Genomic DNA, 14,136 nt, shown 5'->3' with positions numbered 1-14,136 from the left:
TGGAAAACCCTTATTCCAAACCAATGGTGCACATGGGCTCCAGTATCCTGATGGAACAAATGGCGCATGAACCGATCGTTGGTCACTGAATACCATGGTACTGTATCTCCTTACGTTACTCCACTGCCTTGTGGATCGAATCTTTAGGTCAAAGGCTCTGGGTGTGGCCCCCTAAGAAAGTCATCTGTTTCAGTTTGGGCATCTGGGCAGTATCACAGCCCTCACACAAATCGAATGAAATTTGTGCGGCATATATATATCTGGTGCTTCCTTGTACTAATGTTTATGTGTTTAAATAAATAAATAAACAGCCGGAAGGACTCTATGGAATCGGGGTTTTCAGAAGTTGGGAGGCATTAGCAAGGGATATCGGGACTCTTGTGGATGCTAACACTCCATGTCGGATTTGAAGCCTCGGCACTTTTTTTTCACAGTGACATTGGCACTGTGCTAATCGGACCTCGACTAATCTTCTATAGAGTTGAGATATTTACACAGACTAAACACTATAAATCAAAGTTTCAAATACGTCTTCTTGGCAAGTGACAGAGAATTCTAGTGACTTTTAGTAAATCACTGTTATAACAGGCCTACGTGACTTGTTCTTACCTTTTGTCAGATAAATTATTCTAATACTTTTATTTGTCCTATCACTTATACGTTTGGCTATGTCAACTACTCACGTGTAACCTTGATCATGCTTTATACATGTATTTATGCTAGTGGATATGTGTCTGTATACTTGTATTTCATGCATATTTACAAATATTGGGTAACTTATTACTCAATAAGCTGGCACGTTCGCTTTTTTCATTTCGTATCTTTCAACGTCTGTCAGCATATAAGAATGTCTGAAATAAATTCTTCCAACTTAATTCATATTTTGCTTTTTAATGACCACTGTTGCCCAAACGCAGTTGGCCCAAATAGAATATACGAAATCAGGTGATGAATTTAAACTCACGGCTCATTTATCGTTCGTTAAGGAGTCAGATATTGGGCACAAAATTTGCTTTCAACCAGCCAACACCTACAAATCGTGTACACGATTTTGAGACACTTGAACTGATATCCACATTGTAACTGAGTTACTAAAATTCGATCATTATCAAGGTTTGAGTCACACACAATATTGGTTACTTCTCAGCTATCAGTTGGTGTGTTTGTATACTTGCTTGATTATCTGCTTGTTTTTATACAATTCTACTACTATAACTATAGTACCCATTGAATAATACATATGTGATCACTTTTGATGTCCAGTCTTGATCATTTATTTTTATGCGTAGTTGTGAACAATACAGTTATTTATCTACGAGACTGTTTATGAGGTGTAAATTCCATGTATGCGTTGAGAAAATTTAGCATAAATGTGAATATGGAAACCGGTCTTCAAATAAGCAGTATTGTAGGGAGATTACAAATCCGATTAATCAAAAAATGCAATGTTCCCACTACATTAACTGAAAGAACATCATAGTACATTTTTTCTAGAGGTATGAAGTCAATGGATTAGAAATTTCTGCTTCATGGTTGAAAATCATGACCAAGCTGCGTTGTAACTATGACTAAATATTTCCCCTGTTACATACTTCCGCTGCTCATAGTCTTAATCACAGATATTTCTTTTAGGTGATTGGAAACGTATTCAAGTTGTAAATATTATTAAGTGACGTCGGTATATTCAATCCACTAACAAGAAAATTTTAAAATGATATTTTTAAGTCATATACTTTAATATCAAAATTTTAATTATCAACAAAAAAAAATAGAACTTTAGGAGATTGCTTCATTTCGACAAACACTACATGTTTAACTTCATTCTACGTGATATTTTACATAATTGAATTGTGAACTACCGAATATCGCTTCTGTCTGATTAAAGTTTGAGCGGTATATCATGCTGCATAAAGTTAAGTATATTGTCCCTTTCGACCATTACCGTATTTAGCTCTGTTCATTCTCAAGGTACAATATACGATGCATCCCGTTACCTGGATTATTCCATTATATCTTAAGAAGATCTGTTTAATAATGTGTATTTTGCTCTCTTTATTCAAAGCGTTTTTCAATCAAAAACCTTTTTATTTAGTATAAATTAATGACATGATACTAAACAATGCATATTACACTTTTCCTGTTTGTATAAATTTGTATAGGGAATCTTATTTAATGAGTACTACATAACATTATTTTATTTATTTATTTAAACACATAAACATTAGTACAAGGAAGCACCAGATATATATATGCCGCACAAATTTCATTCGATTTGTGTGAGGGCTGTGATACTGCCCAGATGCCCAAACTGAAACAGATGACTTTCTTAGGGGGCCACACCCAGAGCCTTTGACCTAAAGATTCGATCCACAAGGCAGTGGAGTAACGTAAGGAGATACAGTACCATGGTATTCAGTGACCAACGATCGGTTCATACGCCATTTGTTCCATCAGGATACTGGAGCCCATGTGCACCATTGGTTTGGAATAAGGGTTTTCCAACTCCCCTATGTGGACTCACTGTGTCCACCAAGCCCGTTAAAGCGCCGCACATTCGCTTTTCGTCCTCTCAATTTCGTAAACAACACCGGTGCAACTAGAAGGCCGTGAGTAGGACTTCCTTTGCAGAGGCTGGATACGCGTGGCGAAGGGAGAGCAATTCTAGAGAGAGGGGGGCCCCTCCCCACTCTCCGCCGGGACCCGGCATTTGACATTGATTTGATATGAATTTTGATTATTGTACCGAGCAGATAAAGTTGATCAGAATCACTCTACAACATTAGCTCACGATGTATTGAATTATATTCTGATCATATATTAAAATATTTTTATAAAAATTAAAAAGGTCAAACTAAACAAAAAGAGACAAACAAGCAACAAGGATAATAAGAAAAAAATCATCAGTCATATCACACTTGTTGTTGAAATCAACAATAGCAGAGTGAGTTTAATGTACGTATAAGACGTTTTTTTTCAATACCCAAGAGGATCCGAATTTTTGTATGATTAATAGCTTAACAAATTTAAATAACCCTCTACATTACTCCTATATCAAACTAAAAAGACTGAATTTAATTCAGTATTATGATCTGTTCCAGCTACTTTTTAAAACGGAATGACTGTTTAAAGTAACATATCGGCAATTAAAAGTTTTGCCAATGCCTATTTGGGGTAGTACATCAAGATTTACTACTCTAGCTCTGAATCAATCAAGGTTAACCGTCAATTTAAATAAATCAATATAATATACTTAAACCTCATGAGGATTCACTATTGAACTAACATAATTTTTGAAAGGAGTTGTAATGTGGTTGTTTGAGAGACAATATTATTTGTTTCAAACAAATGATACTGTCTTTTGAAAATGAAGGAATTAGTAAACTTACGAAAGTTACGTTTCTCCTGTAAAGGATAATCAACACAGTAAACTGAGAACAAGACGAATGGTCAGATGTATAGCCAGTTCCTTAACACACACTAAATTTTTGAAGCCGAAAATGTTCTACTGCTTATCTAAGAATTAGGGGAAAACATCGATAATACCTCATCTTATTATTTTACAATAACCTACTCTGTGCTTCACGAGCTCACCCTAAAGATTATGTATTCGGTTAACCTTAAGAGAATGTTTATATGCAGTTTACAGAATAGTTTTAATATTTTCAAAGAGAATCGATAGGATTAATTTAAACTAGGAGTATATAATTTGATCTGCTGTATATGTTATATTAATTGGATGCCGTGGTTGGCGATTATCAAATTCATACACAGTTCTATGATAATGAGTATAAAATTTATATATGGACGTACCTGAGTAAAACAATAATACTGGAATTAAATATCACAAGTGATCATGAACTTATTTACAGTCAAACTGCTTTACTAAGTAGATATCTGTATAATAACATCTGCCCTACCCTCTTTTACACAAACACAGTTTGAGACCATATTATTTTATATCAAGGTGGCTTGTAGATTACCGAACATCGTCTTACTTATGTAACATTTTTCAACGAATGCTTCCATTATTTTATCGAAATTGTTTACCTTGTCATCATATTTTATTCAATTTGATTGATGCATTTCTTACTTAGTTTAGTCATGATCTAAGATGCTGCACGGTATTATTACCACTAGACACACGGATTATCTGATGAAAATGTTTCCGTACTAGCATATTGAATTAAGTGAATCCACTTCACACAATATTTGTTCTTTTTATTTCAAAGACCACACTTAAAAGACAATGCTCAATTGTTGTAAAGGTACCTACGTACACGACTATAGCCTAGCGAGTGCCAAGATATTCCATTTCATGAGACATGTTTTTTATTTGTTTAAACACATAAGTATTGGTACAAAGGGGCACCAGATACATATGTGCCACACAAATCTCACTTGATTTGTGTGAGGGCTGTGATACTGCGCGGGTGCTCAAACCGAAGCAGGTGGCTTTCTTAGGGGGCCACATCCGGAGCCTTTGACCTAAAGGTCTAATCCACAAGGCAGTGGAGCATCGTAAGGAGATGCACTTGAGACATGTACTACGGTCCCTATTACATACTTAAAGAACTATTATTTATCAAACCTAACTAAATCAATATATGAACTTTCAGAAATTTAATCTGTGTGATATTGATTGGTTGATGTATGTGACAAATCCCGTTTAGTGAATCTTGCGACTTATAGCTAGCTCATATTTCGGACACTGACACCAATATTTAATTTATCGGAACACGGAATACCTTACACTTGAGTGCTATTTACAAAACATGTAGTGCGCTCTAAACATTTGTCAATAGATCTCACCAGTTTGTTCATTTCCAGTATTTTGCTAGGTTCAATTAGATCTATTCATGTAATAATCAAGAGCTTCAGTTCACATCCCACAATCACATTGACGACTAAGCTTAATAGATATCTCAACTACGAAGAAAGTTCCTGACTTAACTTTTATCTATTGAGACAAATGTTTTTGAGGACATACATGTATCCAAGAAATATTTTCTTTATTTTCGAACTTCAGTAACGACAAAACACGAAACTGTTAGAAAGAAATGCATAAACTGTGGTAGTTCAACAAAATAAGGCAAAATGAGAATAAACTAAGCACCTCTGAAGTGCAATTTCAGGAAACCAAAGGGAATCTGTTACTGGGTTTCCAGTATAAAGGGAAATATTCACAGAAAAGTATTGACAGAATTAAGTGGTCACCCAAAAACAAGTATATCGCAATCTTGTGAAGAAAATTAAACTATGTACACTGTTTCCGCACATGCGGAAACTGCGCAGATCTCATATAAAAAATAAATTTACAAGATCTGGTAAGGAATGAAATTAACCCGACAAAATTTCCGGGAGTCTCTAATCTAGGTACACGAGCTTTGCAAATTCAAAAGAATATATTATTTCTTGAAGATTCTGCTTGTTCTATTTCTTCTAGCGTTTTTGCCTTCGTTCGATTAAAGGATGGATTAGATCTAGGTGGTTGTTTTAATTTTTCCCACTCAACTAGCTGTGATAGCAAGGTCAAACTTCCATTACTAGCTTGAGATTCATTAACTTTAGTTTGGTGTTGAGCAGATGAATTCTTATTCCAAGTAATAGATGACGCTAGTGATGGGCTTGAGCTTTGGAACGGCAATAAATTCCCATAGCTTTGTTTTGAACAAGATAAAAATCCATGAGAATTATTTAGATTTGAAGACTCAGTATTGCCAAGGTAGAACTGCTTCATATTCCTATCAAGCAGATGGCTAGAGTCTGAAGATAATAATCACAAAAAGTTAGGACATGAACTCAAATTAAGATAGTAAGCAAACAAAAATTAACTGCAGTAAACCAAAAGTTAATTTTGCTTTAACGCAGCATAACTCATCTAGATTTATTGTATACAATATGTCAACGATCAGATCAGCGTATAGACATATCTTTACAGTGATTACTCAGTTTTCTGCTCAAGGTTGAAATCGTACTACAGACTTCACAGGGACGTTGGTAGCAGCTGTGTTTAATATGGAAAACTAGTATACCTATCGATAAATTTTACAGACAATTTTAGTTAGAAATAACACCGCAAATTTCCGATCACAACATTGAAATCTAGAATTGCTTAGGACTACAATCACAGATAAACGCTCTCCAAAATCACATCAACTGGCTGAAGCAATTGTAAATTACAACTTGGGTCTTAGTTATGATAATTATACAACTCATTATATTGGGGGCCTAATTAATGAATGGTAAATTTAGATAGGTTCCTCCCAACTCTTAATGAAGTTGACAAGATTACAGTTAATCGAAAGCAAGGGATTTTAGTGGGCTATGATGGGTTAGACTATTTTAGGATGGGGGGTCTAGCTTAACGAATTCGACAAACTGAAACATTACCTAGTCTGGGGAATGAACATAATCCCATCCGCCAGGCCCAAAAGTATAAGAAAGGATGAGGATCCTCTTGTGATAGCTGAAGATGAATTAGTTTGACTAACATAGTGCCTAGGATATTTGCTTCAATAATTATCCGACGCCAAACTAGGGTTTGTAAACAGGAAATCCAACAGGTTTCAGGTTCGGACGTTGATGTTTAAACCAGATATTGACTTCCAAATTCTGGAACACAGACGAAGGCTCACTACCTTAACAATGTTGGTCAAGCCCAAATATGTGAAGAACAGTTATTAAAATAATAGACTTGAAGTGCTTTCCATTGGAATTGACAGCTATTGTCATTTTTATTGGAGTGAAGTAGTTTAGCGTGTTAACCACCTGTCCCAGAAGTTTCATCAGTCCTGTTTAGTTGGTGTTTCACGGGATATCAACATGGATTCGGAAGGCTCGCTTGACTTTTGTCAGCATGAATCACCTATGGTGTAGGCAAGATGTCCGTTCGCAAAACACGAACGAGTAAGCTGAACAGCAACTGGTTTCGTTTTAACTTTATGGCTGTGAAACCTGACCTTAGAAATAAATATTCGGTTGCTACTACTTGATAATAAGCAACGACGAAGCATTGCTAGAGAATGTTGGAACCGCCGAGTAAACAGGATTGAAGTTAGACGCAGGATACGAAGCAAGATGATAAAACTATTGATAAAATGGTGAATCTTCATCGCCTGAGTTAACTGCGACACACATTACCCATACTTATACAACACCAGGCTAGGTAATGTAGGAGTACAATATGGCGCCCAAATTACAACACGGTACCAGTCAACACTATAGGCCGTTGGGCCAGACCATACCCGCGGGTGTAGAATACCAAGTAAGGGATTAGCAAGATTATTGTGATCAGTGGCTGGAGACGTTGGGTGACAAGGCTTAGAATCTGATGCAATGGGACGGATTTATTTATTCTTTTCTCTCAGATATTGAGTTTTGAAAGTGCCTAACGATTTTTCACCACACAAGTTTACCTACGTCTTAAGTCACACTCGTTATCCTACATTTTCTTCGCCACTGATACTACTTTAGTACTTATTTTGATCATTTTACCTTTATGCTGTGTGACTTGTAACGATGAGTCTAAATGTTAGATTCTGACTTGTTTGCGACAGACCAAATTAACCCCTTATTAACTGGTTGGTTATCTTCGCTTAGTACTCTACGTCTAAAACCCAGCTTTGATCACTCGATGGTCGTAACATACGTAACCAATGCTTCGAAGACAACTGTGACTAAATACTAATAACTTACAAATGTACTCTACATTTCGCATTTAGGGGGAGAGAAACGAATTTCAAACAGACTTGTATTGTTGTCTAAGGCGGTTAAGAGATCCTGCACTTTATCAATCTTTACATAACAGGACTCATTTGTATATTGGACTGAGCTTTTTAGTAAACCAATTTTGGGAAGTTGGGAGTGACTATCTCCAAAAGAATGCTGATGACGAAGCTACACACTTTGGAAATGACTATTAATTGATAACCTCGCTTCTAAGAACAGAAAGCAAATGACAAGGGAACAAAATAGAATATTTATGAAAAACGGCTCAGTTATAGGAGCATCGCTTTGATTATGAATAGGCATTATGATAAGAATTACTCAGGCATCGACCTTAGTTTAATGCTTCGAGTGACAAGTCTTCATTAGGTAAAACTAAATGTGATGGACAAAACGCAAGGTAATCAATGTCAGTTCAAATCACTAAAACTTCCAACAAAAAGGAATCAGTTGAGTTGTATGGATTCAGAATGTATAAGTAATCAGCTTACATGATTCTGGAAAAAGCAATGTAACAAAATCAAGTCAAAGAAATCGCACTTCACAATGTAGACATTAAAATTGTATAACATGTAAGACGATAAGTAACTTTGGACACAACTACATACACACACAAAAAGAGCATTACCTACCTTGGTAAAGTGATGAATTGACAGACCCGTGACCTTGGTTAGTAAAAAAAGTAGAGTTTGGTGCCTGTTCGTTTGAGTTGTAACTAGAGAGAACATTTTGTTGAGCCTTAACTATAGGTCTTCCAAGTAATCCTGAGTCCGGAGTCTTGATAGTTTGAAATCTAGATACATCAGGATACAAACCTAAATATAGATTCAGTAAAACTGCTGTTATTACCTAAGGGCTGCAGTTGTGGGCTTGGGTGAGCAGCAACGTCCCTCGTACCATTCCAGAGTTGACGAAGGGAACCTAGAAAAGTAATTTTAAGGAAATCACTATACCATGCGAAGGTAGATCAACATCACAAGGTACATCAAGCGGGGCATCTGGGTTTTGCAATCGACTAATACATGGACCCGCAGACGTGGCAGCGCCCTAAAAGAAAAAAAAGTTAGATGAGCAAGTGAAATTGTTGTACCAAGTTCAGTCAATCAGTCAGCTACAACGTAGGACCAGGCACATGTATGCATCGGTCGAAGTTGCCACACCTCATTAGACCAAAATGATTAATAGTAGTTACTTCAATGATAGTACTAAGTTATAAAGAAACAAACACAAACTATTGTATTGAGTCGATAACAATATGGTAAACAGGTGAGAATAATTCGGTAGTTAATGTCCACAGAAAAGACTACATACCATAAAATTTGAGACCAGTCCAAAAGGCGAGTGTGAATTTTGCGGATTTGTAGACTGGGAGTAGACTGATTTTTGTTGTTTTCCGATCATCAGTGATTGCAAAATAGGCACCAGGTTGGAAGTCGTTCCCGACTGAGAAAACAAGCTACAGTTTTTTGATGAGCCAATAGGTATGCCACGAGATTTAATGGCTTGATCATCTATGAAAGGATCCGAATGAGTAAGAGAATCAATCGGATCGATTGATTCGTTTAAATTAGTTAAATCTCCCTGAGGTACTTTAAGCTGAGCTTCAATTTCTTCAACAGTTAGTACTGCTGGTTTTGATTCTAAATAATCAAGTTATAGGATTATCAGGTTGGACTCATCAACTAACTCACCTTTGACAGGCCCAACATTCAAGGGATATACGGGGCCGTGTCCAAGTAGGATTGAGCGAAGCTTATTTTCAACTTGGAGAGCTGCAAAAGAATAAAGATTTGTAGATACCATACCATTGTTCTTTTCAGGACTGAGATGACTAGAAGGATTTCCGCACGAACCTTTCAGCAACCTAAGTAACTGTTCGTTGATATTATCTAAAGGAGCGGGTTTATTTGGGTAAGCATTGTTTGGAAGCTTATTTTCATCTGGTATCTCATTCTTTTGAAACAGGTGTTTGAAACGGCTTCCTTGACTATCGGACATCACGTGATTTACGACACTAGATGTGGATTCGCTTGACTGTTTAGGGAACGCATGACCTTCAGCTTCCGAAGCCTTGTCATCAAAGACGTTTTTAGTACTAATGCTTGAATTCGGCAATATACTATCATCAACTTGCGAAAGATCATTTTCCACTCCTAAGCACTTACTGGGCGAGGCACATTCCACCGTCTCCTCTAAAATTCCTCCCAGTTCAATCGTTTCATTAACCGTGGTAGGACCTTCAGCAAACCACTCAGGTTCATCATCGCTGTGAGAAGAAGAAATTCGACGATCATGAATGTAGCGGTCTTCTCTACTGTGGTTTTTAATGAACGGAGCACATTCAGCATGTCTTCCAAACCCGCGATCACGACCTCGACCAGGACCACGAATATCATGAGAACGGTACTCTCTTTTGTAGTCACTAGTCGCTTTACAATGCTGCTTGTCATAAGACCGGTTTTCTGAGTTAAATTTAGACCGAGTAGAATTGTTTGTATCTGACGATTCACGACCTTGAGGCTGTTGAGAGACATGACAACCAGTGTTCCATGTACGTTTTTGAGGACCGAGGACTATGTTGGAAGCATCCCGTGTCTTCTCTGCACAAACCGTTTAATAATGAATTGACTCAACGTACCGCCTCCCTGAGTTTTAGAAAAGGAATTGGGTCTAGTCCTTCCGCGAGTTGGACGCATAACAGAAGCACTTATCCGAGAAAATTCGTCCGAAAGTTCAGCCGAAGAGACTGCATTTTCTTTAATTGCCAGGATCTCTTCCTAATAGCATGTAACATTATTTTGTCGAATAAACTTACTCGGGTATAATGAACTCGAGATCTCTTAGACTCACATTGACCATCAGACTTACGTTCACCCATTCGAAAAACACAGGGAGGATTGTCAATTTGATAAGAGACCAGGTAACAGCCAAAAACGAACCCAATACCTGCAACAACCCAAGCCCTTAAGAAGAATACATCCAATCGTAATCTCCAAACAGTCCGCCTTACCAACGGGAAGTACCGCAACAATACAATTTCAATCGTGAAAATTGTAGCTTCCTCTTGTCCTAATAAGCGGATCATACTCATTTGAGGTTCTAGAAGTACAATCTCTGAAGGAATAGATAGCTCAATGTTCTTCTCGAGAATGAAAAGGTATCATCTAATATTTTTGTAATGTTAGAGCGTTCACAATTGATGGTAGTGTGGTGGTAAGTAAATCCTCAAAATTATTAGCTCTGTAAGACATTAAATAGGAATAATATATTTGTCAAATCTCAGAGAATGAATTTGAAGTAAACCCAATGGTATAATTCCTTGAAAAAGCTTGGGCCAGATTGCCAGGCGAAACGTTGGATTTACTTCATATTCATTCGCTGAGACTTTACAAATATATTATTCCTATTCAATGTCTCACATCAACTCGGCGCTCAAATACTTTGAAACCATTCGCTCTAATTTAGACGAAACTTCTTATATAGTAGCTCTGTAAGTCTTCGACATCCGGTGCGGAGCATATTAGTTTTGATGGACTCACCTAGCTGAAAGCTCTTGGTCATGCATCCGCACCAGATCACGAGTGTGTACGTTGTGCTGCACTTCTCCTGTGATCGCTAGGCAGTTTAGACTGGTCGCTTCTCGATATACTGATAGCTTATCAAATATATTTTCAAACCTCTTCGCTTCTGACTTGTGATTTCACAGAGTCGGCACGTTTCGTTAAAGGTGTCACTGGGTAAGGTGTTGTCAAACTGCAAAAACTTGTGTCATCTTCAGTAGTTACTTGTTTGTCTTTAGGGATGTTGTGACGTTTTCATATTATTATCATTACTTTGCACACTGCTTGTGCACAAGTACGCCGTTAAACACATTTGGAAGAACCCGCATAAATCCAAATGCCACTGTAGGGTCACTGAATATCGAACAGATCATTGATTCCTGCCAAGGTCAAGGATAGTCAACGCGCATCAATCAATCGTACGCCATGGACTGGCCCACGCGGCAGTGGTTATTCTTTCACTTCTGTACTTTCGTGGTTGTACCTTAACTAATATATTCTTGTAATAACGTCCTTTGTGTTGTACAGTCTCCATAGCGTCCACGATCCTTTGATGCGTCGATGGTTCAATCCACGTAAGGTCTGGTTGCGAGGTGTGACTTCAGCGTTAGTTGGTTCGTCACCATTCTCGTCTAACTCTAGTAGGCCCCCAATCATTTCGACATAGAACATCAACGTTGATGTTCTACACCACGTTTAACATGTTCTGAAAGTACCATCGTTTGTTTCTGAAAACGCGTAAAATGTTAATGAAAAGTCATCTTCGCCAACACGGAATAGAATGATAGTGGTAAAAGCATCAGATGCTGAATTCCGTCAATGTAGATTGCATATAACAGGTAAATCGACCCTATACACCAATTCCTATAAACACCTGTGACCTAGATCCATTAAAATTTTAAGAAAGAACTGATCAAACAGTACCTAATGCACGTTTTGCGCAATTCATCTGTCCATGTGTCTACAGAGCATCTTTATGTCATATCTGATGTCCGTTCATGAGAAAAACGACAACCCTGAACTCCTTACCCCTATATTGAATACATAATCCCAATTAGGAACACCGAGAAGACTATTGGAATTGCATTCGAATAATTGATAGAGTTAGAGAGGAAGAAAAGCACACCCATAAGAACGAATTCATATGACATAGTCCCTTCATTTTTTCTGGCAAAATGTGGAAATGGTTTTCATTTTACCTTGAGCGTGACTTTTCCGTCACCGTTTTGTTTTCTGCTTGCATAGCATACTAGTCGTCGCTCACAGATACACTTCTGCAATACGCTTATCGTTTCTACTTAATCGGCTGCTACGTTAACAGATCTATAACATAATTGCTATACACGTTTATGGATACAAACGGCATCCTCATCACTGAATTATTCCCGAGATACATCACCTTGGATAATACATGTCATGTTTAGAATTGCAGATTACTCATCACAATTGTGGACTACGCGACAAAATCTTTAACGCCCCTGTAACTGACAGTATAAGTAATGTGTAGCATTTTTACACATTTTTTATACATTTTTATACATTATTAGTTGTCTTTACAACTTTTTCAGTGACTTTATCGCTTTTGGGTATTGGTGTTTCTAGCCGGCAACAATTGTTTGGTGAGTCACAAAGTTTTGTTTGTTTTTTACTGTTATTATAGCACCTTGAACGTAGAGATATATTCATTTTTATCTTCATGATAATTATTTTTGCACACATGACAAAGTGTTCACCAAACGATAAAATGTATCAAAGCACTGTAAAGGTCTCTTCTGATTTACCCTAAGTATGTAAACTGAAAGTAACCACTTTTAATGGCATTTCCGGGTTTGGACTTCCAAAATTTGGTGTAAGCAACCCACGGATCTGGTTTTCCCGAATATAAGTTCAGTTTTTGGCGGGTCTCAAGCCAGCAGATACGCATACGTAGTTGCTGCACTTCCAAGTGGAATGGCTGCAAAAATGTGAGATTTAATTGGCAAACTACATGAAGAAGCTCATGTGATAAAATTAAAACAACAGTCATTCAAGACACGCCACTTTCGGATGAGAAGAGAATATAACTATCATTAAATGCGTGCTGCCTTGAAGATAGCAAAGCGTCACAACCTTTACCATATATGAAACGATTAGTTAGACCGTAGAAATTAGAAGATAAGTACTATAATCAAGGGGCTGCAAGAGTTGCCGTATAATCTACATCAGGTTCGAAGTGTGTAAGGATGAATCAACCATGATGATGTAGCGGATACAGGAGACAAAATGGCGTAAGAGCCCCAGACTGTCACTATGTGGATATGTTTCACACTACCGACGGGACGAGTACAAGTGAAACAAGGATTAAGTTTAAACATTAGAAACACAAAGTTGATATATGTGCATTCACATCATAATTCGCTACTAACTTATTCAGCTCATTGTTATCATTTATATTAAATAACATCATAACCTTTCGATTGCATCATTATGGTTATTTCTTGTCCATGTGTCCACACGGAGCTAGCACTTTAATGTAAAATACTTTCATATATGTATACGACTGTACGGCTTGACAATAAATCCCCCGAAGTGATCCATTTGGTGAACTTTGTCTTTCATGTTTTATAGCGAAATAGGGTTTCTGCACTGTTTTGGCGTTTCCTATCGTAGAACTCGTTGCAGTACTATTTGACCAATGAGTAGACCTGAAAGTTCTTCTTCGATAGCAGTCTCTAGATTAAAGCTACATTAGTTGGGGGGAACTTGGACCTAGCTTCAGCGATTTGCAACTAGCAAGCGAGGCAGGAATCATCCAAAAGCAGACGATGCATGCTCATTATATTAATCACCAAAGTAAAGCGAATCGTAGTGA

General features: G+C 37.3%; 1 protein-coding gene across 2 annotated transcripts; it reads right to left on the bottom strand.

The window, feature by feature from the left end:
* Window positions 1-4,991: 4,991 nt before the first annotated feature.
* Smp_103810.1 (hypothetical protein) lies at window positions 4,992-10,722 on the bottom strand (the record flags this gene model as incomplete). 2 transcript variants are annotated; one of them, XM_018796048.1, is made up of 10 exons in its annotated part: window positions 5,393-5,763; window positions 8,358-8,540; window positions 8,575-8,646; window positions 8,679-8,772; window positions 9,037-9,365; window positions 9,417-9,497; window positions 9,531-9,854; window positions 9,891-10,325; window positions 10,364-10,502; window positions 10,541-10,603. In XM_018796048.1, 10 exons carry the CDS (start codon window positions 10,601-10,603, stop codon window positions 5,393-5,395), a joined length of 2,091 nt encoding a protein of 696 aa, XP_018650298.1. The 2 variants fall into 2 exon arrangements, with proteins under 2 accessions (XP_018650299.1, XP_018650298.1); XM_018796047.1 differs by having other exon boundaries at window positions 4,992-5,763; window positions 9,531-10,325; window positions 10,541-10,722.
* Window positions 10,723-14,136: the final 3,414 nt, after the last annotated feature.

The sequence above is a fragment of the Schistosoma mansoni genome, chromosome 2 (assembly GCF_000237925.1).
Source record: "Schistosoma mansoni strain Puerto Rico chromosome 2, complete genome".
Taxonomy (NCBI): Eukaryota; Metazoa; Platyhelminthes; class Trematoda; order Strigeidida; family Schistosomatidae; genus Schistosoma; species Schistosoma mansoni.
Note: the sequence above shows the minus strand (reverse complement) of the source record. Positions and strands in the feature narration are given on the sequence as shown.